Genomic DNA, 27357 nt, shown 5'->3' with positions numbered 1-27357 from the left:
GCAGAGGCAAAGCGTGGGTGGATTCCAGAAGGTGCCAAGGACCAAGAGGAGACTAGGTTAAGACATAGACACAAAGCACTGCTGGCTCTGTGCCTCCCATTTGGTCACCATGGTGTCCAACCATGTGTCCTCTGAATGCGGACAGATGGTGGTGCAGATACTGGGCTATGGGATGATAAGAACCAGCTCAGACATTGGGGCCAGTCCCCTCGGGTCTTAGTTGTGGTGCACGGGCTCTAGAGCGCGAGTGCTCAGTAGTTGCGGCACACGGGCTTAGTTGCCCCAACACGTGGGATCTTAGTTCCCTGACCAGGGATCGAACCTGAGTCCCCTGCATTGGAAGGCGGATTCTTAACCACTGGACCACCAGGGGAGTCCCCGTTCTGTGTGATCTTGACAAGAACCTCTCTGAACCTCATCTGTAAAAGTGGGAATAATAACCATAAAACTTACTTCCCAGGGTCATTACAAAGATTAAATGAGATAATGTCTATTTATAAAGTGACTGGTAACATAATAGAGGCTAAAAAATATGATTCTTGTCTTTTCCCTGAATTTCGTCTGCAAAATGGGGATGATAGCACCTCATCAGTTTCCTGAGGGGAACCCAGGGGGACAAAGGCTGTGGAAAGGGTTCATAGACTGGGTTCTGGAGCCTGTGTTCAAACCCTAGCCATGCGTCCTACTAGCTGTGTGACCCTGAGCTAATCACTTAACCTTACTGTGCCTCAATTTCCTCATCTGTGAAATGGGGAAACAGTACTATCCATTCCATGGGGTTTTATAAAGGAAAGAATTATTATACAGAAAAAGCTTACAACATCACAGGCCCTTAGTCAGTGCTCAAGAAATGTTAGTGATGATGATGAAGACAACTGAGCTGCAAGGCTGTACATTCCAGGAGGGCAGGACGCCCCTCGGTCTTGTGCATTCCCATCCCAGTCTCTGGAACAGTACCGCAAAGGCTCATGGAATCAATGAATGGAGTAGGCTGTGCTGCTCGTCCTGATGGTCCCCGCGTTGGGACCATGTGCCCTCGACTGCCCAGCTGGCCCGCCACCCCATCAAGACAAGGCACTGATGTGGCATTCCCAGAGATCAGGTGCAGATCAGACTCCTTGGCCTGGCTTTGCAGAGCCCCCAGCTGGAACCAGTATGCTACTGCCTTCCTTCACCCATCACTCTCGGAGGTGTCTTCCTTGTGGGTGGCCTGGTGCTGGGGCTGTGGAGATGACCCCACCTCCTGTCATGTGGAGAGAGAAATGAGGAGACTGAGAATGACAATGCAGGATGGTCAGTAAGTGGACGGGGGGGAGCTTGCGGTCAGTGGGAGCTCTGAAGGGGCAGAGGAGACAGCGAAAGCTTCCCAGAGGAGGTGAAACCCAAGTTGAAGGTTAAAATATGAGAAGGATTGTGTCAGGTGAAGGAGGAGTACTTTCTACACAGGGGGAATGACAGGAGGGGCTGGTGCTGAGCAGGCGTGAGAAGTAGGACACGCGGCTGGCATAGAAAGTGGGGAAAAGCAAGAAGTGAGGTGCAAGTCTGCACAGGGACTGGGGGATCAACGGCCTTGAAGGCCAGGCTACAGAGCTGGGACTTCATCCTGAGGGCACTGGAGAGTCAAGGAAAGGTATGGGGGTGGCAGGGCGGGAGAAGGCGACCCTTGCTCTTCCCCATCGTTTCATGCCTCAACAACAACCAATCTCTTTGCTCTGTCTACTAGCCATGTTTGTTTCTGAAACCTGCCAAGCATGTTCCCAGCCTCAGCGCCTTTGCACTTGCTTCTCTCTTTGCCTGGAGATGTAGGGGGTGAAGATTTGCAGTCAGGGGTGGGAATGGGGTTGGGCTTAATATTGGGGTCTGGGTGAGGATCTGGCTTGGAGTTCATGTTCGTGTGTTCTGAATGGGCCTCACTATGGGACCTGCTGGATGACATTGGGGTCATGCTTGAGTGTCCTGGCAGATGGAAGGGACAGATCTCTTGGGAGCATTAGTGTGGCTGGTGGGGACTGGGCTCTAAGCATGGGATGGTGGGGCATTGAGGCTTTTGCCATTGGTTGGAGGCATTAGGTACCATTGGGGTAACCCTTGAGGGGACTGGGAGGGGCCTCACTGCAGGGGTCAAGGCACTTGGTGGGTGGAGTCAGTGAGAGCCTGGGAGGTGGGAATGATTTTTCCAGTTTCCAGATGAGGAAACAAACTGAAGCTCAGTGAGGTTAAGTAACTTGCCCAAGCTAGCGAAGGACAAAGGGAGGATTTGCACCCAAGTCTGCTGACTCTTAATTTGCTAGGACTTCCCAGGCAACAGCTTCTGGTGAGACCAAAACAGAGATGGAGACACTTGGGCTGGGAGGTGGGGCAGGACAGGGTGGCAGAGCTAATGACATCTGCCAAGACAAATGCCTTGGACAAATGGAGCTGGGCCTGGGATGGGGGCCAATTCCTCCAGCTGTGAAGGGCACCTGGGTGCCCTGGGTGTCCAGAGAGAGAACGTGAAGTCCCCAAGAGGAATAGGAGGTGGGGGGGTTGGGTGAGGGTGAGCCTGCCCTCTAGGGTGAGGTTCAGCCCCACGTACACTGCCCACCTGTGCATAGCACCAGATCGGGTGTCTGCCTCCCTCTTCCCCTCCTCCCCTCCTGCCCTCCTCCTCCTCCTCCTCCTCCTCCTCCTCTTTCTTCCTCCTCCTCTTCCTCCATTACCTGGCCTGGCCCACGCCTCACTGCACCCACTCAATGGGCCTAGTCTAATCCCCTGACATCACCGCCTGCCCAATACAGGCCCTGCCTGGCAGCCTTGGCAGCCCACAGGCTCAGAGACACAATTTAGGATCCCCCACCTCAGAGCCCATCTTTCCCTCAACCTCTTCCCTCCTTCAGCTCACAGTTCCGATCGGGGATACCCCAGATCCAGTCCCAAGCTGGGGGGCAGGTGTCTAGAATCTGTCCTGGCCTTGCTGTGTGACTCCAGGTAAGTAGCTGCCCCTCTCTGGGCCTCAGGCTCCTTATCTAAGTCTCCTCTACCCCCAGCTAATCACGTCAACCTGTTTTGGCTTCCTCTCAGCACCTTGTAGCTTTAGGAAATTTTGTTTTTTTATGAGTTCACATGTTTATTGTCAGGGGACCACTGGACTGTGTGCCCCTTATTATTCACCCCGGTGCCAGCACATAGCAGGGGCTCCATCGATAACTGCTGACTGAATGTATACACGGGTGAATGAATGAACAGATGTAGCTCCTGCCTTAGCAGGAAGCATATGGACCTTCTCCCTCCACACCAGCCCCAATGGGGGAGAAAGGTAGAGCAGTATTTCAGCCCTGAAACTGGATGGAAGCAGGGTGGGGGTCTGACCCACCATTTTCTGACTCGGCTGGTAGACAGGGGCTGAGAAGTGAATCTCCTTTATGGAGAGACTGGGAAAGCTCTGGAGAAGGACCAGAACCCCGGGCCTGTCTCTCTGCCCTCCCTCTCTGCCACAAGGCTTCCCCAGGCGTGGGTGGGGTGGGGGAGGGGAGGGCCTCAGGTATATGTCTGTGTGTCCCCGTGTGCTTTACCTGGGCAGAGGGCAGCCACTGACCCAAGATCTCCCAGGATAGCAGAGGCTGAGACATGGCTAAATCTCAGGATTCCTGACCTCCAGCTGCACACGTGTGTATGTGTGCACACGCGTGGCCATGGTGTGTGTACACGCCATGTGTATATGTGTCTGCTCCAAGCATGTGCCTCTGGTGGGGCCTCCGGGTATGGTTGTGTGTTCATAGGCATCTGTGTGGACGCATGCGCAGTCCTGTGTTTGGCTCTCCCAGGCAGGGTGTGAGGTATAACATGGGTGTAGGCATGTCCACTAGAGTGTCAGCTCCATGAGGGAAGGGATTTGTGTCTGACTTGCTCCCTGCTCTATCCCAGCATCTGGAACAGGGACAAGCACACAGTTGGGGTCAATACATCCTTGACTGAATAAACGTATGAAAGTGTGTGCACATGTCTGGTGTGTGCCCACTTGTCAACCCATGTGTAGACGTGCACATGCTCCTGTGTCTAAGGGTGCACCTGGGTGTGGGTGCTGTTGCTGACATGTCAACCTCCTGTCCCTTTTCCAAACTCCTCAGGAGCCAGGGCCCAATGCCTGGGTCCCCGTGGGGCGGAGCAGGGGGCCTCCTCCTCACGGGAAACTGGATCCCTGGACGTGCAGAGCAGCAGGAAGCAGGGCGGCCCCTTTGTCCCCCGATAATCCCCTCCCCGCCTGGCCCCCTTTCTCCCAGCAACCGGGGTTTAAGGTCGAGTTTGGGGGCTGTAGGGAACGAGGGTGTCACCTCAGTGTCCCCTTCCCTACCTATTCCCTGCCCCCGGGGCTTCTGCACCTGCCCTCCCACTCTGAGGGTGTGACTCCTTCCCTCCCTCGTGGGCAGCCCTAGGGCTCAGCCCCAGGTATAAAGCCACCTGAAGGGCGGGAGGAAAGATGCCCCAGAACCACCCGGAGACTGCAGAGAGGAAGGAGCCAAGGAGAGAGCATGAGCTATCATCCGCTGTGTGAGTGAGGGAGGGCACCGAGGTCCCGAGACCAGGACGGGAGGGGGTACCGCCCGGCCCTCTGGCCCATCTGTCTCAGGTGCCTGGCTATTTTACATCTGCTGCGAACCTCCAAATCCTTAAACACAGAGGACTTCATTCGTCATTCATTCATTCATTCACTCAAGAAATATTTACCAAGCGCCTGTTAGGCACTAGGTAGTATTCTAAGCATTTGGGGACATAGCAGTAAAGAAACAGACAAAAAGTTTGTTGAATGAATGAATGAATGAATGGGCCTTCACCTTCAGGCCTTCCCTTAAGTTCTGAATTTCTGGGAATTCAGGAATGTAGACAGGGAAGCCAAGGAGGCCACCCTGGTTTGTCTCTCGTCCCCATCATAGCTGGTGACCTTAGGGAATTGCCCTCTTCTCTGATCCTCACACTGTTGGTGGGAACAACTGGCCCGACCCTTGAGAAGCCAATTTGGCAGCATTTACTCAAATTTAAAATAAATACACCCTCCAATCCAGATATTTCCACTTCCAGCAGTTCCCAAAGAGGCTGGGATAATGATGTTCACGGCAGCATCCATTCATTTAAAAAATATTTATGGGGGCTTCCTTGGTGGCGCAGTGGTTAAGAATCTGCCTGCCAATGCAGGGGACACGGGTTCAAGCCCTGGTCCAGGAAGATCCCACATGCCGTGGAGCAACTGAGCCCGTGCACCACAGCTACTGAGCCTGCGCTCTAGAGCCCGCGAGCCACAACTACTGAGCCCGCGTGTCACAAATACTGAAGCCCACACACCTAGAGCCCATGCTCCCCAACAAGAGAAGCCACTGCAATGAGAAGCCTGCACACCGCAACGAAGAGTAGCCCCCCACTCTCCGCAACTAGAGAAAAAGCCCACGCGTAGCAATGAAGATCCAACACAGCCAAAGATAAATAAATAAAATGAATGAATTTATTTAAAAATATATATATATTTATCAAGCTCTGCGCTAGGTGCTGGAGAACCAGCAGTGAATGAAGCAGGTGAGGTTTCTTCTTTCCTGGAGCCAACATTCTAGGGGGAGAGACAGCAACAAGCAAGTAGACAAATAAATAAATGAGGGATCTGTAAACAGCAGAAGTCTCTGAAGACTACACATCAGGGAGACGGAGGGGTTTTTGAGTTGAGGCCTGAAGGACCAGAAGGAGCAGCCTTGGGTAGGTTTGTGGGGTGGTCATGGCAGGACCCAGCAAGGCAAAGCCTGCACGGGGGTGCTGCAGAAAAGAGGGGCCAGGCCTTGTAGCCCACACGGAGGACTCTGGCTTTCACTGTGTTAGGTGGGAGCCACGGGAAGGTTTGGGCAGAGGAGGGATCTAGCTGGACTTGGAGAGTTGCGGGGTGGTGGAGAGAGGCAAGGGTGGAGACAGAGACACCAGCAGAGAGAGAGGTAGTTCGATTCTAGATACTTCTTTTCATCTTTTAAAACTTTTTTATTGAAAATAACGAATACGTACAGGGAAATGTGCAAAAGTCCTAAGTATATAGCTCAATGAATTTTCACAAAGTCAAGGTATCCTTGTCATAAGTGCTCAGATCAAGCAACACAGACAGACCGAGGGAGTTCCCTGGTGGCCTAGTGGTTAGGATTTCAGGCTTTCACTGCCATAGCCCAGGTTCAATCCCTGGTCGGGAAACTGAGATCCCGCAGGCTGCACAGTGTGGCCGGAAAAAAAAAAACAACAGACCTCTCGGCCACCTTTTAAGGACAGAGCCAACAGGATTTACTGTGGGTTGAACATAAGAGAAGGAGAGAATGAGGCGTCTAAAAGGACCCCATGGTTTTGACCTGAGCACCCGGGAGAATGGATGTGCTCTTCCTTGAGTGGGGAAGACTGGGAGAGGAAGGGGAAGAGGGCATCTTGAGCTGAGCATTGGATATTTTTTTTTTTGAGCATTGGATATTTTGACTTTGAGAAGCTTATTAATATCCAAGGGAAAATGTCAAGCAGGAAGTTGAATACATGAGTCTGGAGTTCAGGGGAATATTTTGGGCTGGAAATAATGGGCTTAAAGGATGGTTCTGCCCTGACTTGGATACACAAGATCATTGCAGGCCACAAGGGCTGTACCCATTTGAGGAGTTGTTATGATGAATGAATGAATTGGCAGGCGAGGCCGGGGACTTGGTACTGACCTCTGATTTCTCCTGCCAGCCCCCCTCTGCCTGCTGACCCTGCTGCTGCCACCCCTCGGTCTGGGGGCCCCCATGTCCCCAGCTGAGCCCATCAGTCAAGCCTACAGCCTGGCACTCTACATGCAGAAGAATACTTCAACACTGCTGCAGACTTATGTGAGTGATACGGCATGAGCAGGGAATGAGGGGAGAAGGGCGCCACCCTCCTGGCCCAGCCCTGGGTGGGGGAAGCAGAGCAAGGCCAGAAGACGGCTCCTCCATGGGTCCAAGGGTATAGGGACTCTGCCATCTAGAGACATACCCCCGGGAACATTGTCACTGATGGCTGGCTGACCTTGGGCAAGTCATTCCTTCTCTTCCAGTCTTAGCTTCCTCATCCGCCAAATGGGCTGGTGCTCCTGCCTTGGCTGACCTCTCAGGACTGTTAGAAGATTCAAAGGAAGCACATAGAGGGAAAGGCTTTAGGGGATCATGATTCTTTCCACAACTACCTCATGCCCCGTGCTTTCTTTTCTTTTTTCTTTTTTTTTGATAAATTTATTTATTTATTTATTTATTTATTTATTTTTGGCTGCATTGGGTCTTCGTTGCTGTGCACGGGCTTTCCCTAGTTGTGGCAAGTTGGGGCTGCTCTTTGTTGCGGTGCACGGGCTTCTCATTGCGGTGGCTTCTCTTGTTGCAGAGTACAGGCTCTAGAGCTCAGGCTCAGTAGCTGTGGCTCACGGGCTTAGTTGCTCCGTGGCATGTGAGATCTTCCTGGACCAGGGCTCGAACTCGTGTCCCCTGCATTGGCAGGCGGATTCTTAACCACTACATCACCAGGGAAGCCTGCCCCGTGCTTTCTTGAGCCTAAGCCATGCTGGGAACTCTAGCCTTATTATCTTTTCTTTTAATTAATTAATTAATTTATTTATTTATTTTTGGCTGCATTGGGTCTTCGTTGCTGTGCGCAGGCTTTCTCTAGTTGCAGCGAGCGGGGGCTACTCTTCGTTGCAGTGCACAGGCTTCTCATTGTGGTGGCTTCTCTTGCTGCGGAGCATGGGCTTTAGGCGCATGGGCTTCAGTAGTTGTGGCACGCGGGCTCAGTAGTTGTGGTGCATGGGCTTAGTTGCTCCACGGCATGTGGGATCTTCCCGGACCAGGGCTTGAACCCATGGCCCCGGCACTGGCAGGCGGATTCTCAACCACTGCACCACCAGGGAAGTCCCTAGCCTCATTATCTTACTGACTCCTCAAATAGTTCTGAGAGGTGGATTTACAACCCATTTTACAGATAAGGAATACTGAGTTTTAGAGAGGGGGAATAATTTGCCTGAGGTCACAAAACTGTCTAGAAGTTCAAACTGGCAGCCTCCTGATTGGGTCTGACCCACAGATGTTTTGTTTAGGCCATCCAATGCTTGTTCAGATTCTGAGTACGAGTGCCTGTCAAAAACAGGCACAGGGATCCTATTGGCCTCCTGCCACCCCCACCCCGTCTTAGTCCTGCCCTCTTCCCCAAGTGACATGATCTGCCTGGCCCCTGGAGGCCCTGGGGTTTGTGACTCTTCTGCTGTGCTATATTCTAGGTCCATGTGAAGTTACTTAATCTAGTTTCTAATCTCATATCTGTCACCAAACCCTGGGTAGCTTTGGGCACCCTGAGCCTCAGTTTCCCCACTTGTAAGATGGGGATGTAGGACCAGGTGATCTATCAATTAGGGCATTTATCAGTGTGCATTAAAATTCTGTGGGCCTAGGTTTGTGGAGGCGAGAACTTTAATGGAGAAGGCACTCAACTAAATTTAATAATATTAATAATTTTTTATTAATGATTATAATAAAATGAACAAACATAAACCACTAAATGCTGTGAATAAAAAGGAAATAGGGCTGTAACTATTATACATTGTCAATAATACTACATTGAAAATATTGCAATAAGTAACATAGTCATAGTGTTCATGATACTAATATAAATATATAGTTCGTGAACGATATTAATGCCCTTATTGTATGCCAGGTGCTGTGCTAAGTGCTTTATACATTGCGTTGGCCAACTAGTTCGTTCAGTTTTAAGTAAAAATAAAAGACACCTCTTCCATTTTCACCAAGAACTTTATTGAACAACGTATTCATTAACCGAACTAACTTTCTGGCCAGCCCAATATATTACTTATCTTCACCATAATAGTGGTCACATGGGAATTACTGAAGCTGTGATTCAAAGTTGCACAACTTGTACGTGGAGGAGGCCAAATTGGAACCTAACAGAGCCCAGGCTCTGTGCTAGAACATTTCACCAACTCCCTGAGAGGCAGGGAATGGCAACTCCCCCTGGGAAGATGCCAGTCTCATGGAAAGCAGATGTGAAGTCAGGGGAGACCCAGGGCAGCCTTTCGGTCTCCTCACTCCCGTCTCTGTCCCTCATGCAGCTCCAGTGCCAAGGCAGCCCCTTTAGTGATCCTGGCTTCTCGGCCCCAGAGCTCCAGCTCGGCAGCCTGCCTCCCGCCGCAGTCTCCTTCAAGACCTGGCATGCGCTGAACGACAGGGAGCGTCTGAGCTGCGCCCAGGGGGCCTTCCTGGCCTTGACCCAGCACCTCCAGCTCGTGGGGGATGACCAGAGTGACCTGAACCCTGGCAGTCCCATCCTTCTGGCTCAGCTCGGGGCTGCAAGACTCAGGGCCCAAGGCCTGCTGGGCAACATAGCTGCCATCATGACTGCCCTGGGCCTGCCTATCCCCCCAGAAGAGGACACTCTTGGGCTTGTCCCCTTCGGGGCCTCGGCCTTCGAGAGGAAATGTCGAGGTTATGTAGTAACCCGGGAATATGGCCATTGGACTGACCGAGCTGTGAGGGACTTGGCTCTGCTCAAGGCCAAATACCCTGGGTAGAGGAGGTGGGACTTCCCATCAGAGGCTGCAACACTTCCCCTTTCACAACGGACCCTTTTCTGCCTTGCTTCTTGGCTAGAAAGGCGACACATCTTGTCTAGGAGACAGGGCTTGTGCACCATGTATTTGGGAAAATTTCCTGGTAACCAGGCCTCAAGTCGCCACTGCCTGGGCGACTGCCTAGGTCCTATGGCCTCCCTTCCAGATCTGGGTGGGACTCTATGGATATCATTTTATGGATTACCAGTCCAGTGGTACTGGTTGCCCACTTCCTGGGTGGAAAAAAGTATCTCTTTGAAGTGGCTTCACTTCCCATTCTACGGGGCAGTACAGTTGGTCTCCTTCCTGGGCTCTCCCTGAGATCTTCTCCCTCCTGTAATTTTGGGGAGGCCCAGGGGCTGCCTTCTTGTCTCCGTCTACCTCACTTCCTGTATGAAGATATGGACTTTCTGAGCAACTAGGCTTCCCTTTTTGCTGGAGCTCATTTCATCCCCTAGTCTACCTCTCCGACTCTGGCCACTGTTCCAACTTCCCATCTTAAGGGGCTTCACTTCCTATTCAGTGGACATCCGAGTCTTGAAAAACTCAGGACTCCTGTCACATCTGTTTCCTGCTCAGAACACATCCACTTCCTGTTCTGGGCTGAGAAATGGCATCCCTGGCCTGGGGCTCTCATGAATCTCCTATTTATACTGTAGCTTTTGCGGATGTCTGGGGGAACCAGTTTGTAACCCAAGGAACTTATTCTCCTTAAAGGTGTCTCCCCATTTTCAACAACTATATATACTGGTAACTTTAATGTTCTTTTTATTTTTAAACATTTTATTTACAAAAAATTAATTTATTCTCGTAAATAAAACTCTTTTTAAGGGGTGATTTTTTTTTCTCTCCAGTAGACCTAACTTGGGGGGAAGGGAAGGTACAGGGATAGGGCAGAGGGAGGGGAAGAAGGGAAAGGACATCAAAGGCAGAGGGGGCAGGGCCGCAAAGGGTGGGATGGGGGAGGGGGAGAGCAGCAGGTGGAGTGACCCTGGGGGAAGGTGGCTGAAATTTGTCTGGAGGAGCCCACCCACCACAGGGTCAGCAGACATGTCCCTAGCCAGGAAAGGAGTGAGAGAAGGACAGAGGGAAACAGAGTGCCAGGTGTCCCCTCCTTGAGATGAGGTGCAGATGTACACATGCTCACATGGGGCCAAGAGGAGGCAAGAGATGGGGAGAAGCGGAGACAGAGATCCCCAGCAAGGCAGGCCCAAGCGATGGAGAAAAAGAGGGGGAAAGCAAGGAAGTGATAGACATGGGAAGTCACAGACAGAGACACGAAGGCCCCAGGGAGAAAAAGAGATCGAGAGCGTACAAAGCAAATAGAGAGATGGAGACGGTCGGAGAACACAGAGACGCTGCTGGAGATGGAGAGGGATGGAGAGGCGGAGACGGCCCAGGAGGGGACCGCGAGCTGCGGCGCGCGCCCCGCTCTCAGGCCGGGCCCCCGGGCGCCAGCTGGCCTAGGTCGGCCTCTGTGCGGCTCACCCACTCGCGGTAGAGGCCGCACACGCGGAGCCCCAGCACCTTGGCCGGGAAGACGCCCGCGGTGGCAGTGGCCGCGGCGACGGCGGCGGCGGCAGGCTCCGGTTGGGGCCCGCGGGTCTCGGCGCCCAGCGCGGCCAGCACGGCCTCCACGGCGGCGCCCAGGGCCCGCGCCTGGCGCGCCGCGTCCTCCAGGCGCCGCAGCAGGCGCAGCGCGCGCGGGTTCAGCTCGGCCTGGCGGCGGCGCACGACGTCCAGCAGCGGTGGCAGCGCGGCCAGCGCTGCCTCGTCCAGCCGCAGGCGCTCGGGCACCGGCAGGCCCGCGTGGCCCGGGGCCGGGGCGCTCAGATCGGCCACCGGCAGCCGCGGGGGCGAGAAGCCAGGCAGCCCGAAGGGGTCTCCCTGGTGCTGCACCTGCGGAGACGCGGCAGTCAGGGCGGCTCCTCCACCCGGAACTCAGCCCTCCACCCCTCTCCTGGGTCCTCAGTGTCCCCATCTCGTAAATGACACACTCCTGCCAACAGAGAGGCTGTGTTTGAGATAATACAAAACAACAAAAACCACCGTGTGCTTTACACCACTGCTTTGTTTCCTCATTTCCTCAATGGAGATAATAACCATATCAACTTCATAAGGTAGTTATGAGCCTGTTAAAATGCTTAAGGCAGGTCCTGACTCATTGGAAGGGCACAAAAAATGTTAGCTCTTTTCTTAATGCTATCTTACAGACCCAGCTTCAAATCCTGTCTCCACCACTTACTAGCTGTGCCATTTGGTGCAAAACCGTTTCCTTCTCTGAGCCTCAGTGGTCTCCTCTGTAAGATGGGGGAACAGTTCCCTGTCCTGCCTTCCTACCACGGACCTCTTGAGAATTACAGAAGATAGTGCAGGGACCGAGTTTGTTTCACTCCCTCCCCCCCATTCTTCCCCACTTCTGCACCTGCTTGACACACAACCAGGGGCTCAATGAATAACTGTCATGTGAATGAACAAATGAAAAGATAAAGGTGATTTGTAATTTGTAAAGATGCTATAACAACACCATTTATCCTTTCCTAACATTTTGCTTCTGGTTCAGGCACTGTGCTGCTTTAAACACACTATTCCTAATCTTCCAAAAAATGGGTGTGATGATGATGATCATGGTCTTGTAAATGAGGATATTGGGACTGACTTATCCTAGGTCATCCATCTAGGAAGGGGCAGAAGCTGGAATTTGAACCAAAGTTGGTAGGACTACAAAGCTAGCTTTATTATCTTACTATTGCTGTCATAATTATTAAATTATTATATTTAATGTTATCAGTACTCCCCATGGTCACAACAAGTTGGCAGGGCTACAGTCTATCTGATTCAAAACTATACCCTCCCTCCACTACACCAGAGTAATTTGGGGAACTATCTAGGTTCCTTTGTCAGTGTCCTCTGGCCAACCAAAGATTTTGGCAGATCCTTCTCCTCTGTAAAAGTGTCCTCTTGGGATGGCATTTTTACCCCTAGATTGAAACCCCTTCTTGGCTTCTCTGCATAACACAGGTAGAAGAGTTCACAGCTCATCTTATTCAACTGCCTCCTTTTTTTTTTTTTTTTTTGCCCTGCCGGGATCTTAGTTCCCCGACCAGGGATTGAACGCAGGCTCTGGCAGTGAAAGTGCCCAAATCCTAATCACTGGACCTCCAAGGAATTCCCTTAACTGCCTCCTTTTACACCTGGGGAGTCCCAAGCTCATGGAGATGAGATGACAAGATCACACAGAGCCTAAGAACATAGGTTTCCAGACTCCCAGACCAGAGTTCTCTTCACTCTCTCAGGTTGCTTCTGTCTTAAAGTACCAAGGAGGGAGCCTCCATGCTGAGGCTAATGGAGGGGCATTTGGGGCACAGACAGGGTCCTCCTCCAATTTGCTGTGTGGCCAGGGGCCCGTTACTGACCCCTCTTGGGAGCCCCAATTTCTGCAACTGTGAAGTGAGATTGAGAAAATGGGTGGTCAAGGACCCCTTGATCTGTATGTACTTCCCCATTCCCCAGGCCCCTGGTACCCACACCCTGAACCCCACTCACATATTCCTGGAGCAGCTGCTCAGCATATTTGGTGAGGAGGCGGGCAAGGCTGTGTGTCTGTTGGATCTTGGACTCCAAGTGGGGAAGGGGTGAGATTGAGGAGTCAGCCTGGGGGTCCTCTGGTGGGAAAAGGGGGGGAGGAATGAGGGCACCCCAACCCCTTTCTTCTTGACCACTTCTTCCAGGCTGGCTCTTCCTGAACCCGGAAGCTCCACTCTGAATTCTCCACCTTTTAAGCCAGGCAGGCTCTGTCCCATTCCAACTGAGGGAAAATAGGGCACCAGACATTTGCCAAACGGTTGTTCTCCCTGAAATGTGTTCCCTGTCCCCAAATCATGGTTGAAATCCTATTAAAGCCAAATTCAAATACTGCCTCCTCAGTGCAGCCTCCAGATTCACTCCTCCTTTAAATTAACTTCTTCCTTCTACTTAAGGCCATTTGTTCATACTTCCAAGGCGGTTCTTTTAATGTCTCTTTTATCTGTGAGAATCTGCCTCAGCCTGGGAGCCCTTTGAGGGAAGGGCTCACTTATCTCTGTACCTCAGTGATTGTTGGTGGAATTCAGCATCATCGAAGCACAGAACTTAAAATTGAAACAAGCCTTTAAGTCCATTCTACAGATTGGGATACTGAAGTGCCATTTCTTCCCTGATGGTCCTTCTGTGCAAAACCGTGGGCTGGGCACCGTACAGTTTCAATGAATCAGCAACCGGCCTTAACCAGCACAAGTTAGAGGGTGGTGCCCCAGGAGGAAGAATACATTTCCCGAGACGCCTAGCGCGCGTGCCCAGGGCATGCTGGGGAATGTAGTCCTAGCCCGGCAACTCCCGCCCCGCCCCTCGCTAGAGTTTGCCCCGCGGGTCCCTATCCTTAACAGCCTCGACTTTCGTCTCCTGTTGTCACTTACCAGCCCCTGTGGCCCAAAGACTTCCGCCCCTAACTTTACCCCTCGCTCTGGCTCCCAGCTCTGATTCTTTCCCGGTACTCAGATAGGGTCCCGGCGTCCTGCCCCAGCCACGACCCCAATTCTCCCCTAGGGTGTACTCGAACCGGTAATCTACCTCCAGAGCCCAAGTCCCTGAAGGCACAGCCCCAGGCCTCCTCTAAACTCCGGCGCTTGCCCCTTCCCACAGCTCACGCACAACTCACCCGCTCGTTACCTGACACCGGGGCCCTGCTCTCCCCAGCTCAGGCCGCTCCCTTCCCGGACCTAGGGGTGGCAGGGGCCCAGACCCCAGCTTCCAGCCCTTCTGACCCCTGCTCCCCTCGGCGCTCGGGATCCGGCCCTTCAGCCCCTTACCCAGACTTCCCTCCCTCCGGCTCATGCTGGCCCCAGGCAGATCCCGGTTGCCTCCACGCCCCCCTACCGAGAAGGGGAGAAAGGGGAAAAGGGTAGGGGCGTGGCCCGGCCGTAGCCAATCAGGGCTCAGACCCCAACAATCTACCACCCCCTTCCACCCCACCTCCCACCCCACCTCCGCTGCCCCAGGCAGGATTCCTTGGCCCTGAGCTCAGCTCCCTGCATGCACGGCCTAGTCGGGAAGGAGGCGGCAGGTTGTCTGCAGGGTGGACTCGGGACCTGCAGGCTTGGGTTGCCGGGGCCTGGGAGACAGCCCAGAGTCAGATGGGAGGAGAAGGCTCAGGCTCCGACCTGGGGGAAGGCTTGGCGCCCGGGCTGCTTTTCGGAGAAAGCTGGCGAGGGGTGGGTGGTGGAGAGGGAGCAGCTGGCAGGACAGGAATGTGCTGCCCTTCCTCTTAGCTGGGGGAGGGGAGAGCGGGGTGCGTGAGAGGCCAAGGTGGGGGCCCTCAGGCTTAGGCCACACCTGCCCGGACATACACCTCCCGGCCTATCTCAGATGGCTTCTGCCCTTGCTTTCACAGTCACACCTACTAGGGGGCCACCTCACCTCACCTTACCAGACCCAGTAAGAGAACTCTTCTGACACACCCGCATCTACTGAAGGGTTCTCACACAGGAACAAGCTTAAGAGACAGGTACAGGGAGTCATACCCACACGTCAACACACTAACCTGATGCAGACAAATGCTGAACGGTCTGTACACACTTACTTATCCCCACAAATGGTTCCCAAGCACCCACACTCTCCTGGGCTCTGGGACCCAGAGATGATCCATTCTTGGTCTCTAGCCCCCTGAGGAGCTCACAGTCTGATGGGGAAACGATAGACAACAGCTTGTTATGGGGTTTGTGAATGAAGAAACTGGGAAGGAGACCTGTGTGTCTGTGAGTACATTGCCATGTGCAGACAACTGCCAGAATAAAGGAAGAAAGAGATGAACTGGCAGAGGGCACAGCAGGTGGGGCCATCACACACTTTTTTTGGGGGGGGGGGCTGCATTGGGTCTTCGTTGCTGTGCGTGGGCTTTCTCTAGTTGCGGCGAGCAGGGACTACTCTTCGTTGCGGTGCGCGGGCTTCTCATTGCGGTGGCTTCTCTTGCTGCGGAGCACAGGCTCTAGGCGCGCGGGCTTCAGTAGTTGCAGCACGTGGGCTCTAGAACGCAGGCTCAGTAGTTGTGGCGCATGGTATTAGTTGCTCCGCGGCATGTGGGAGCTTCCCGGACCAGGGCTCAAACCCGTGTCCCCTGCATTGGCAGGCAGATTCTTAACCACTCCGCCACCAGGGAAGTCACCATCACACATTTTTTTAACAGAGACTGTTGTTGGGTATTTGCTATGTGCAAGGCACTGTTCTAAGCTATACATGTATTAACTCACTCCCATGTTATAGCCGAGGAATTAGAAATAAGTGACTTGTCCAAGGTCACTGGACAAGAAGAGCTGGGATTTTACCCCAGCAGTTTGGATCCAGAAATGCTGTCATAACCACCTTCCTATACCTTAACCCCTCTGAACATAATAACACCAAAACACACAGACATAATAGCCACACCCTTGAAACACACGCACACATAACAACAGAAATTTAGAAGGTGGCATCTGCTGACAAACACAGCCTCAAACAAAATCAACCAAGACACACTCATTTTAAGTAAACTTTCCATTGAAGTAAAATATACACAGAGAAAAGTACACACATCATAAGGGTACAGCCTGATGAATTTTCCAAGAGTAAATATGCCCTGGGAACCAGCACCAGATTAAGAAACAGAACATGACCAGTTCCCAGAGCCCCCTAGAGCCCCCTCTTAGCCCCTCCCAGTCCCAAGGCTGACCACTATTCTGATTTCTCACACCATTAATTGGTTTCGTCTGTTTTTTTTTTTTTTAATTTATATATTTATTTATTTTTGGCTGTGTTTGGTCATCATTGCTGCGCCGCGGGCTTTCTTTAGTTGCGGTGAGCGGGGGCAACTCTTTGTTGCGGTGTGCAGGCTTCTCATTGCGGTGGCCTCTCCCGTTTCGAAGCACGGGCTCCAGGCGCACAGGCTTGAGTAGTTGTGGCTCTCGGGCTCTATAGCGTAGGCTCAGCAGTTGTGGTGCACAGGCTCAGTTGCTCCGCGGCATGTGGGATCTTCCCCGACCAGGGCTCGAACCGGTGTCCCCTGAATTGACAGGCGGATTCTTAACCACTGCGCCACCAGGGAAGCCCAGTTTTGCCTGCTTTGAACTTTATATAAATGGAATCATACAGTGTGTAGTGCTGTATCTGACTTCTTTCATGAGACTTGTCCCAGTTGTTGGGGGTAGCAGGACATCACTCTCCTTGCTGTGTCCTCCATGGTGTGAACAGGCTACAATCATTTTGCACTCCCCTGTCGATGGGTTGTTTCCAGTCTGAGGCTATTATGAATAGAGGTATAAACATTCCAGTACAGGCCCCTTGGTTCTGATACCCACGCATTTCTGTTGGGTGTTAACGACCTAGGAGTGGAACTGCTGGATCATAGAGTTTCACTAGAAAACCGCCAGCTTTCCAAAGTGTCTCTACCAATTTACACTCCCCCAGAAATATGAGGGATCCAGTTGCTCTACTTCTTCGCCTCCACTTGGTAAGGTCCGTCATTCTCACTTTAGCCATTCTGGTGGGTGGAGAGTCAGTCATATTTGCAGTGTCTGGCACGTACGTAACTGGCACTCAGTCAATAGACTGTTGAATGAATGGGTAGTTGAACAGTGTAGAACCAGATAGCCTGGCGAGGGGGACACACACCCACGCACATGCACACGCGCACACACACACACACCCCGTTCCAGGGACGCCCCCACGCGCAGCGGTAGCACACGGGACACACACCCTCTCGCGCCCCCTGGCGCCCACGTGGTCTGAACGCACGGCCGCAGCCCCACCGCGCGCGTCCAGTCGCCCAGCTGCCCCCAACCTGCCTCTCGGCGGCGGGCAGGGGGCGCTGCTCGTCCCGGTGCCCCGAGGGGGCGGGCCCGGTCGGGGCGGGGTCGGCCGGCTTCCAGGCCTGGGCTCTGGCCGCCCGCGCCGCCCGGCCGCTCCGGGGACGGGCCGGGGCGGGGCGCGGCGGCAGGAAGCGGGGCGGGGACTCGCGGAAGCCTTGGGGAGCGAGGGAGGGCGCGGCCAACTCCCGGAGAGACGACAGGCCGAGAGAGCGGCGCCCCGGCCTGGCGCCGAGCCTGAGCCAGCCGGACGGGAGGCGGCCCAGCCGCGCTCGGCCCCAGCCCCGCCAGCATGGCCGGCCGGACCGTGCGGGCCGAGACCCGGAGCCGGGCCAAGGATGACATCAAGAAGGTGATGGCGACCATCGAGAAGGTCCGGAGATGGTGAGCGCTGCCCCGGGGCCAGGGACGGGACACGATGGGCCACTCTTCCCCCAGATACGTCTACCCCCTTCGCCAGCTGTGGCCCCCAGGTGTTAGGTGTGCCTCCCAGCTGCGCCCTGGATCTGCAGGGCTCTATCTTCCTTCTCCTGGCTACACCCTGGGGTCTACAAAGCGTGTTCCCCAACCCTGCCCTCCCGAGGCTGGAGCCCCCATTTATGCCCCGCCCCCTGAAGCTTTGACACTCCTTTCGCAAGTATGCAGAGTGATCTTCATTGCTTTGGTCCCCAGCCGGGCCCATAGTCGCGGTCTCCATGTATATACCCCAGGGGTCTGCAGAGCCATGACCCCAAGTCACACTCTCTCTCTAGAGGCACCCCCTATCTATACCCTCGGGTCTGCAGGGTTTCTCCCTCTAACTATGTCCCATTAGCAAAACTGCCCCTTCCCTCCGGCACCACCACCACCTCTACAGGTATCCCCAGATGTGTCCAGCTCCTGGGGTGGCTCTCTCCTCAGGCCTCTCTGACCCAGTCCCCCCACTGTCCCACAGGGAGAAGCGCTGGGTGACTGTGGGCGACACTTCCCTTCGTATCTTCAAGTGGGTGCCAGTGGTGGACCCCCAGGAGGAGGTGAGCAAGTTCTCCCACACCAGGCCCTTCCTCTGTGCAGCCTCAGGCAAGCCCCTCCCCACCCTGGCCTCCACCTCCAGTCCCCACTCAGACCTCAAATGCAGGAGCCCGGACAGATGTTAACAATTAGTAGCAACTCCGCCTCTTCCCCCTCCCCCCACACCAGACCCTGCTCCCCCCCACCCCAGTTCAAGACCTAACCCACTGTGCACAACCTGTCCCCTCATGCAGGGCCTTCTGCTTCTCTGTGCCTCAGTTTCCTTATTTGTACAGTGGGGGCTTTGCAAGTGCTAACTAGAAAGCTGACTCTGACCCTTAGCCCTCTAACCCCCAGGAGCGACGGAGGGCAGGTGGCGGGGCAGAGAGATCCCGAGGCCGGGAGCGGAGGGGCAGGGGTGCCAGTCCCCGAGGGGGTGGCCCTCTCATCCTGCTTGATCTCAATGGTATGTAGGGATGCTGAGATGTGGGGGGCTGTGGGGATTGAGGGAGGGGGCTGGAGGCCTCAGGCCCAACCCTTTTGGCTTTTGCTCCCACAGATGAGAACAGTAACCAGAGTTTCCATTCGGAAGGCTCCCTGCAAAAGGGCACCGATCCCAGCCCTGGGGGCACCCCCCAGCCCAGCCGCCCTGTGTCACCTGCTGGACCACCGGAAGGGGTCCCAGAGGATGCTCAGCCCCCACAGCTGGGCCAGGAGAGAGGTAGGACCAGGTGCCTCCCAGGAGCCCTCTCTTCTGAATCTTGTCCTCTCCAAGGTCAAAGCCACCAGCTTACCCCTCGACCTGCTCCCCTTCCTGTGTTGCCTCCTTGGGAGGCCTTCCCTGAGTCCTGTGGAAAGTCACTGCCCTTCCTCTAGGGACTGTCTCCTTCCCCTGGCTTCTTAGCATCTGTGGATAACTTAGCACTGTCTGAGGTTTTCATGTAAATTTAGCTTTTTACTAGTTAAGTATCTTTCTCTGCCACTCCCACGTCATGTCGCTTCCTGAATGTTGGGCCCATATCAATCTTGTTCACTGCTGTATCCTCAGAACACCATGGAACACATAGTAGGTGCTCAATAAATATTTGCTAAGGAATAGATAATCGTGATAATCGTAAGAGTGATTAATAATAAGTGATAATAACAGCTAATACTTATTGAGATCTTACTGTGTGCCAGGCACCCTTCTAAGCACTTTCCATGTTTTATCTCATTTAATCCTTACTACAACCCTGTGAGGGTTATGATCTCCATTTAGATCATAAGAAACCCAGATGAGAAACCGAAACCCAGAGAGGTTAAGTAAGTTGCCCAAGCTCACACAGCCAGTGAGCCAGGATCTGGGGTATGAGTCCTCCTCAGCTCCTCTTTCTTCCCATAGAGTCAATCCCCTGTCTGGTCAGATTCACCTCCCCAATGTGTCTGCCTTCCCAGGCTCTGTCATCTCTCTCACCCGCACCCAGCTTCAGCCTCCTCCTGGGTCTCCTTTCTTCCAGTTGGACCCACACAGCTACCAGAGCACAAGGTTGACGAGGTCATTTTCCTGCTTCAAAGCCTTCAATGGCTGCCTGTGACCTTTGACTTCTCAGCCTGGCGCTCCGGGCCCTTCGTGAACTGTCCCCTGCTGACCTCATTGTTCCCTTCCAAGAACACCATGGCTTGGGCCTATGTTCTGTGTTGTCTAGATCATACCACACGCTTGTGTACCTTTACTAATATAAAAACAATAATTGGCATTTATTGAGCACTTACTGTGTGCCGGGCACTGTAGTAATGGCTTTTCCTGTGTTATCTCATTTAATTCTTACAACAGTCTCAGGTGGTAACTACTGTAATCATCTCCATTTTACAGGTGGGGAAAACAGGCTTAGAGCAATTAAGTCACTTGCCCAGGGCCAGGATTCGAACCCAGGCAGTCCAACCCCAGAATCTGGGCTTGCCAAGCTTCTGTTCCCTCTGCCTGAAATGTACTCCAGCTCCCCATTTGTCTGATCAAATCTACTCACCCGTCAAGATCCCACCTAAATGTCCTTCCTGTGTTTTCTTCCTGGGTTGCAGCCAGGTGACTGGCTCCCCCCTCAGTGCTCCCACAGCCCGCGGGCTTTTGTGACTGGTATGTTTCCCTCTCAGTCTGTGCTGTGGCACAGAGCAGCTGCTCAGGGAACACCTGTTAATTTCATGTTCCAGATCCTGGGGGCGTAACCGCAGGCGGCACGGATGAGCCTCCAATGCTGACCAAGGAGGAGCCTGTTCCAGCACTGCTGGAGGCTGAGGTGAGAGCGGCCGGGAGGCCGGACTACCAGGTCTTGGAGGAAATGGGGGCTCTGGGGTAGCCAAAGCCTTGGGGGCTGCACTCTCAAGGTCCAGGTGGGAAATGTAGACCGTGGACACAGCTAAAGGCTATTAGGCTGGGTTCTTGGGACTGAAAAGAAAAGGGTGTTTTAGAAACAAAATCCTGCAGGCTGGATTGGGGCTGATTTGAGACCATTAAAGGCCTGAAAAGATCATGGTGCACCTCCAAGTATTTTTTTTTTTTTAATCCTAAGTATGTAATTAGCTTAAGAAAGTCCCCCACAAACTTCTGACTTTTCCCACAAGGACTACCGTGATAAGTTTTCGAGAAATATCAAATGTCAACGTCTTCCCCCCAAACGGTGTTGTTGTTGTTTCCGGCGCCCTACTTAATCTGCGTCCTGGGGCCCTGGCCCTGGGCTAGACTCCCGGGTCCGGGAGGGGAGTGGAGTGGAGGCTTTCGAGAAGGCATAGGCAAGGAGGCTGCACTCCTGGGTTTGGGTGGAGCTCATGCCTGTCCACCCTTCCTCTCCAGGCCCCTGAAGCTTACCCCGTCTTTGAGCCAGTGCCACCTGTCCCCGAGGCAGCCCAGGGTGATACAGAGGACTCGGAGGGCGCCCCCCCACTCAAGCGCATCTGCCCAAATGCCCCTGACCCCTGAGAAGCCGGCCTGCCTGTCCTGTCGCCCCAGGGGTCCCTTTGGCTTTTTACAAATAAAGACCCTTTTGTAATTTTGTGTCATGTCATTTCCCCGTCAGGGCTGGGGAGGGTCTTTGGAGACAGTTTTGTCTCACGCTCCATTTCTCAGATGGGGTCACTGAGGCTCTGAGAGGACCTACCTGTAGTCACACCCTGAGTCAGACATGGAAGAGGGGTTTGAGCCAGGACCCTGCCTCCCCAGCACTCCCTCCACCCTGTCCTGTCCCCCTTACCTTTGACCCTTCCTTCAGCCCTCCTGCTCTGGGAATCCCAGGACCCCTTTTCTTCCTGCTCAGCCCTCCCCTGGGCCCAGCAATTACCAAAGCTCTGGGCAGCTAGGCCCGTGATTCCCATTCACACACAGGAACACAGAAGCCCAGAGGGACTTTGGGGCCTGGGATGACCCAACCCATTCCCTGCCGTCAGGAAGCTACAGCATCATTCCTCCCTGCCTCTGCTTAGCCATTCCTCCACTGGAACCCCTGCCCACACTTCTGGTTGAATCTTGCTTGTCTTCGGCTCAGTCACTACCTTCTCCAGGAAGCCTTCCCCAGGCTCAGTGAGTTTCCCCCCTTCGGGCTCCCACAACCCCGTGTGCTTCTTTCCCTTTGTCTCAGCATTTATCAGGCTGTTTGGGGATGGTTGGTTTGTGTGTCTATCTCATCCACTAGGCTGCGGGCTCCTGAGAGCAGAACTTGGTCCCAGCCTTGCCTAGCAGCACACTAGGCATAGAGCAGTCACAGCAATTGTTTGGTGAATGAATGAATTAATGAATGGGCTGAGGTTCTCCAGGAAGGCTTCTCTGAGTAGGTGGCACACAAGCTTGACTCTGAGACATGTACCTCAGTGTGGTAGATCTGAAGTCAGAAGTCCTGGTGAAAGTCCTGGCTCTGTTACTCACTAGCTGTGTGGCCCTATGCTGGCTGTTTCCCCTCTCTGAGCCTTAGTTTGTTCATCTGAGCAATGGGGACAATAACTAGGCCTCATCTGCTGCAGTGGGTTGTGGGAAACTTCAAATAATATAAGGGTACCTTCACTCTGTGCCTGTAAGAGAGTCAGAGTCAGGTGTATTAACCCTATTTTTATTTTTAACAAAGGAAGAGACTGAGGTTCAGAGAAGACCAAATTGAAACTTTAAAGAACTTTTAAAAAAATTCAGGGTGTTTCCTGACAGCAGCTTCAGTAGTAATATTTGAGCCAGGCTGGCCAGGGGAGCCAGGTGTGCAGTGATGTGGTACATTCATTTCTTGTTGCTGCCTAACAAATTACCACAATTTTAGAGGCTTAAAACAATGCAAATGTATTACTTTAGCATTCTGGAGGTTAGAAGTCCAAAATTACTCTCAGTGGGTTAAAGTAAAAATGTCGGCAGGGCTGGTTCCTTCCAGAGACTGTAGGGGAGAATCTGTTTGCCTGCTTTTTCCAGCTTCTGCAGACCACCTGCACCCCTTGTGGCCCCTCCCTCCATCTTCACATCCAGCAGCATAGCATCGTCCAAACTCCCTTTCTGTCTCTGCTTCCATTGTCACATCTGCTTCTCTGACTCTCCTGCCTCCCTCTATTAAAGACTCTTGTGATTACATTGGACCCACCTGCATAATCTAGGCTAATCTTCCCAGCTCAAGATTGTTAATTTCATCACATCGGCAGAATCTTATTTGCCATGTAAAGTAACCTATTCACACGTTCTGGGGATAGGGCCTGGACCTCTTTGGAGGGCCATTATTCAGCCTCAGCACATGTGGTAAAAATCTCAGCCATTTCTAGGGTGTGTGGGTCATCTCATTATTCCCCTGAATCACCTCATGTGGTAATGAGAGTGCTCTGTAAAATGTAAAGTGCTTTGTATGGATTAGTAGTACAGTGTTAAGGCCCAGAATTCAGGCTCTGGGTTAGAATCTCAGCGTCTCCATTCATTCACTGTGTGACCTTGAGCAAGTGACTTAACCTCTCTGTGCCTCAGTTTTCTCATCTGTACAATGGGGATAATAGTAACATCAGCCTGGTGAGATTATTGTGAGGATTAAATGAGGCAATACATGGAGAGAGAGTCCTTGGCTTGGTACATAGTAAGTGCTCAACAAATGGCAGCTGTTTTTCCTATTACCCCATTTTACAGATGAGGATATTAGGGGGTAGTGGTAGAGGCCAGAGACTCACCTGCCAGTGAGACTGGGGAGGAAGAGTCATTTCTGAGTAGGCTTGAAAGGCTAAAGTTTGAGTCTTCCCCATTCCTATCCCTCTCCTGGCCCAAGGCCCCAGTCCCCGGGCAGCTGTCCCTTAGCCCAAGCCTGCCCTCACCTTTTCTGTAGCCTACTCTGTAACCTGGTTTAAAAGCCACCTCTTCCATAGCCATATCCCTGACCATCACCTTGCCATGCCATCCCCGCCTCCTCCCCACATCCACACTCTCTTTTTGGAAATTCTTCACCCTTGGCTCTCAGGCCCTAGCCTCCAGTGCTCCGCAATTCTCTTCCCCTATGTCACTCTCTCCTTTTCCTGATCCCTTAAATATCTCTCGCTCTGGCCTAGCTCTTTTCATGAACACTCTCCCTGCTAGGTCCCACCTACTCCTTGAATTAATGGTTCCCAAGTCTCTGCCTCCCAGTTCTGCCCCCTACCTCCAGGCTCAAAGAGCCAAATGCCTTCACAGGACGTCCCACAGATCCTCAGCCTAGCCCTCCTCCCAACCTGTTCCCAGCATCCCCTCTGGGATTCCCCAGAAATGGCCCACAATCCCAGGAGCTGGCTAAGATGGGAGCACCCAGAAGTCAGAGTCAACATCCCATGAGTCACCCTGTCCCGTTAAGTCCTTGTCCTAAATAACCCTCCCACTTGCCCCTTTCTTTAGGGCCCCACTGTTTTGCTGGTGCCTCCCAGTGAGTTTCCCTGCTTCGCTCTGGCCCATCAGCAATCCATTGTCCACCCAGCAGCTGGGCGGTCTCAGAAACCTGAATCTGCCCATAATGCTGCCCGGGGTTAAAACCCTCCAGTCCCCTCATTACCTGCAGGATGGCACCACACTCCTCCTCTTCCTCCCATCCCTGCACAGCTACCCTTGGAACTGCCTATAATCACCCCCAGACACTTTGCTTTTTTCCTCACCTCTGCGGCTTTGCTCATGCTGTTTGCTCGGCCGGGAGTGCCCTTCTCGTCCCTCTTCATCTGGGAGATGGCTTCTTGTTTTTCAAACCTCAGCTTCCTGGTGTGGTCTTCTCTCCTCTCCTTGTGCCCCCTGTCCCCTCTTCTGCCGTTTCCCAGAGCATCAGGAATTCTCTTGTGATGGTCGATGTTGGCTTCGGTCTCCAGCACCAGACTGCAAGCTCCACGAAGGCAGGGGAATTCCTTTATTCATAGCAACGTGTATTTATTGTGCACTTACTGTTTGCCAGGTACTATTCTAGGCCCTGGGGATACAGCATAGGCAAGATGGAAAAATATCCTTGCCTTCATGGAACTTAGCTTCAGTAAATTAGATTATATGTAGAAAGTTAAAAGTACTGTGGAAAAAATCGAGTAAGGGAAGTGGGGAAAGAGCAGATTGCAATTTTAAATAGGGAGGTCAGGGGAGGCCTGACTGAGGAGACATTTGAGAAAAAACTTGAAGGAAGTGAGGGAGAAAACCTTGCACATACCTGAGGGAAATGCATTCCAGGAAGAGGGAACAGCCAGTGCAAAGGCCCTGAGGGGGCACATGCCTGGAAATGAGATCAGTGCCTCTGGAGCAGAGGGAGGAGGGAGAGAGTGGTGGGAAGTGAGGTCAGGTCAGCAAGGGCCTCAGAGGCAGGACAGGCACATAACCTGTCATTCAAACTTTGAGGATAAAAGAGGATGTATTAATAATTATGCCCGGATAACACGTGATACGGGATAACCAGGATGTAAGTTTATCCTGCTTGGAGGCCATTGTCAGGACTTTGGCTTTTATTCTGGGTGAGATGAAGAGCTATTGAAGGGGTCTGCGCAGAGGAGTAACATGATCAGACTTAGAGGGTTTTTTCCCTTAATATTTTATTATAGTTTTAAAGTTTACAGCAAAATTGGAAGAATTGTACAGGTAACACTGATGTACCTACCACCTAGATTCTATAACATTTTACTGTGTTTGCTTTATCACATAGCCCTATCCATCCATCTAACAACCTTTCTTATTTTCTTGATACATTTCAAAATAAGTTGCAGACAATGGTATACTTCCCTCTCTACACTTCGGCATGCATGTTTTTCACTAGAGTCCAGTATTTATTTACAGGTTTTTCTTTTCCTGTAAAAAGAAAAACTATTCATATAGCAAAATGCACAGGTGTTAACTGTGATCCAGTGAGTTTCAACAAATATATAATTTGCATAATGCAAGCCCTTACCAACTATATCACTATCCCCCCCGGAAAGTTTCCTGTTGCCCCTTCCCTGTCCCCAGCTCCCTAGAGGCAGCGCTGTTCTGATTTTGGTTTTGATGAGGTTAACCTGTTGTTGAACTTCACATGCGTGGAATGTATGTACTCCTTTGCATCCGTTTTCTTTCACTCAGCATAATGTTTTTGAGAGTCATCCACACTGTTACTTGGATCAGTAGTTTGTTCCTTTCTATTGCTGGGTTAGATGCCATAGACTTGTCTTTGACTAGGATCCCTCTGCTGGGTGGAGAGCAGATGGGTCCAAGTCCTCTGCCTGTTTCTATTTCCCTGCACAAGCCTGTCACGCCTGGGGCTCAGAGCCCTGGATGAGTACATCCCAGGGAGATGGGTAGCCTTTTCTCAGGGACCTTTCTAGAATGGAGAGTCTATGGCATCAGTCCCCCAGAAATCTGGGGAGACAGAACGATATCAGAGGTAGGATCTAAGGTGACCAAGCATTCTGGTTTGCCCAGGACTTTCCCCATGTTAGCCCTTCAAATTCCATTCCCGGAAATCCCTCAGTTCTCGGCAAACTGGGATCCCACCACTGCCCCTAGTCTCCCAGGCCCTTTCTCACTCCAGACTACACTTCCTTCCTTCTAAGAATTGATTCTCCTTAAACTCCAAACTGGTCTGCTGCTCCCTTGCTCTAAAACTTCCCATGGCTCCCCATGGCTTTGCCTGGCAACCCAAAGAATATACTCAGCCTATGGCAGTGGTTCTCAAACTTTGCTGCATATTGGAACCACCTGGGAAATTTTGATGTCTGGCTTCTACCCCCAGACATTTTCATTGGTATAGGATGCGACTTAGGCATTGGCCCCACAGGTGTGACTGGTTGGTGACCCCCAGGTCCCCACACAGGGCAAGTGAAAGGGAAGAGCACAATAACTTACTTTCCATTCCCTTATATTCATCTGTTGGCAGTGGCTTTTCTGCCTGTCCCCTCCTTTGTTCCTCCAGTCAGCTCTGGGATGCAACTGTGGTGTAGTGAAGGGTCAGGATGCAGAATAGGAATGGAGGTATTCCAGATTCAATTGATTTGTACTAACTGTGTGATCTTGGGCAAGTCATTTCCCTGTCTAGACCTTAGTTGCCTCATCTGAAACATGAAGCCAATATTATCTTTTCCATAAACAGTAAGTCCCCTACATACGAACCTTCAAGTTGTGAACTTTCAAAGATGCGAATTGCGTTTGCACATCCAATCACGTAAGTTAGTTCACGTGTCTGGCGTACATTGTCACCTGCGTGCATCCTCTACAAGTGGTTGTGCTTTTGTGTACTTTACTGTACAGTATTGTATAGGGTACAGTAGTACAGTATCTTTATTTCAAGCCCAGGATGTCTGGAAGCAAGTGTAAAAGCAGTGGTGTTGTAGCTGGTACTGCTAAGAAGCGCCAAGCGATAATGATGGAAACAAAAGTGAAAATAATTGAGAGAGTGGAGCGAGGTGAAAAGATGGTAGATGTCACTCGTTCTTATAACATGAATCGTT

At 52.4% G+C, this 27357-nt stretch overlaps 3 protein-coding genes across 5 annotated transcripts in view; 2 read left to right on the top strand and 1 right to left on the bottom strand.

Annotated features, from left to right (window-relative positions):
* Window positions 1–6701: 6701 nt before the first annotated feature.
* LOC118881413 (cardiotrophin-2) lies at window positions 6702–10399 on the top strand (the record flags this gene model as incomplete). The annotated part of the gene is made up of 2 exons (XM_036826323.1): window positions 6702–6851; window positions 9110–10399. Coding segments are annotated over 2 exons (609 nt in total), but the record flags the coding sequence as incomplete, so codon positions are not given.
* Window positions 10400–10509: 110 nt separating this feature from the next.
* Window positions 10510–14534, bottom strand: CTF1 (cardiotrophin 1). The gene is made up of 3 exons (XM_036825961.1): window positions 14455–14534; window positions 13154–13272; window positions 10510–11506 (listed from the first exon to the last, which is right to left on the bottom strand). Exons 1-3 carry the CDS (start codon window positions 14477–14479, stop codon window positions 11042–11044), a joined length of 609 nt encoding a protein of 202 aa, XP_036681856.1. The 5' UTR covers window positions 14480–14534; the 3' UTR covers window positions 10510–11041.
* Window positions 14535–17562: 3028 nt separating this feature from the next.
* BCL7C (BAF chromatin remodeling complex subunit BCL7C) overlaps window positions 17563–27357 on the top strand; it is a 33490-nt gene continuing 23695 nt past the window's right edge. The window contains exons 1-6 of one of the 3 annotated variants that reach the window (XM_036824935.1): window positions 17587–17865; window positions 18416–18494; window positions 18829–18937; window positions 19031–19192; window positions 20659–20744; window positions 21299–21494. In XM_036824935.1, coding sequence (XP_036680830.1) covers window positions 17774–17865; window positions 18416–18494; window positions 18829–18937; window positions 19031–19192; window positions 20659–20744; window positions 21299–21424 — 654 coding nt within the window. In that variant the 5' untranslated portion in view covers window positions 17587–17773 and the 3' untranslated portion in view covers window positions 21425–21494. Of the gene's footprint in view, window positions 17866–18415; window positions 18495–18828; window positions 18938–19030; window positions 19193–20658; window positions 20745–21298; window positions 21495–27357 lie in introns of those variants that run through there. The other 2 variants (XM_036824934.1, XM_036824936.1) reach the window with 2 other exon arrangements.

Source organism: Balaenoptera musculus, chromosome 15 (assembly GCF_009873245.2).
Source record: "Balaenoptera musculus isolate JJ_BM4_2016_0621 chromosome 15, mBalMus1.pri.v3, whole genome shotgun sequence".
Taxonomy (NCBI): Eukaryota; Metazoa; Chordata; class Mammalia; order Artiodactyla; family Balaenopteridae; genus Balaenoptera; species Balaenoptera musculus.
This window is presented reverse-complemented; position numbering and strand designations above follow the sequence as displayed.

Bases quoted from the DNA above. Each gene is read 5' to 3' on its own strand.
- CTF1 (XM_036825961.1), bottom strand. From the start codon at position 14,479: ATGAGCCGGAGGGAGGGAAGTCTGG. The intron at 13,273-14,454 runs GTAAGGGGCTGA...TTTTCCCACCAG, and splicing joins CCGGAGGGAGGGAAGTCTGG to AGGACCCCCAGGCTGACTCC. The intron at 11,507-13,153 runs GTGAGTGGGGTT...GCGTCTCCGCAG, and splicing joins AGCAGCTGCTCCAGGAATAT to GTGCAGCACCAGGGAGACCC.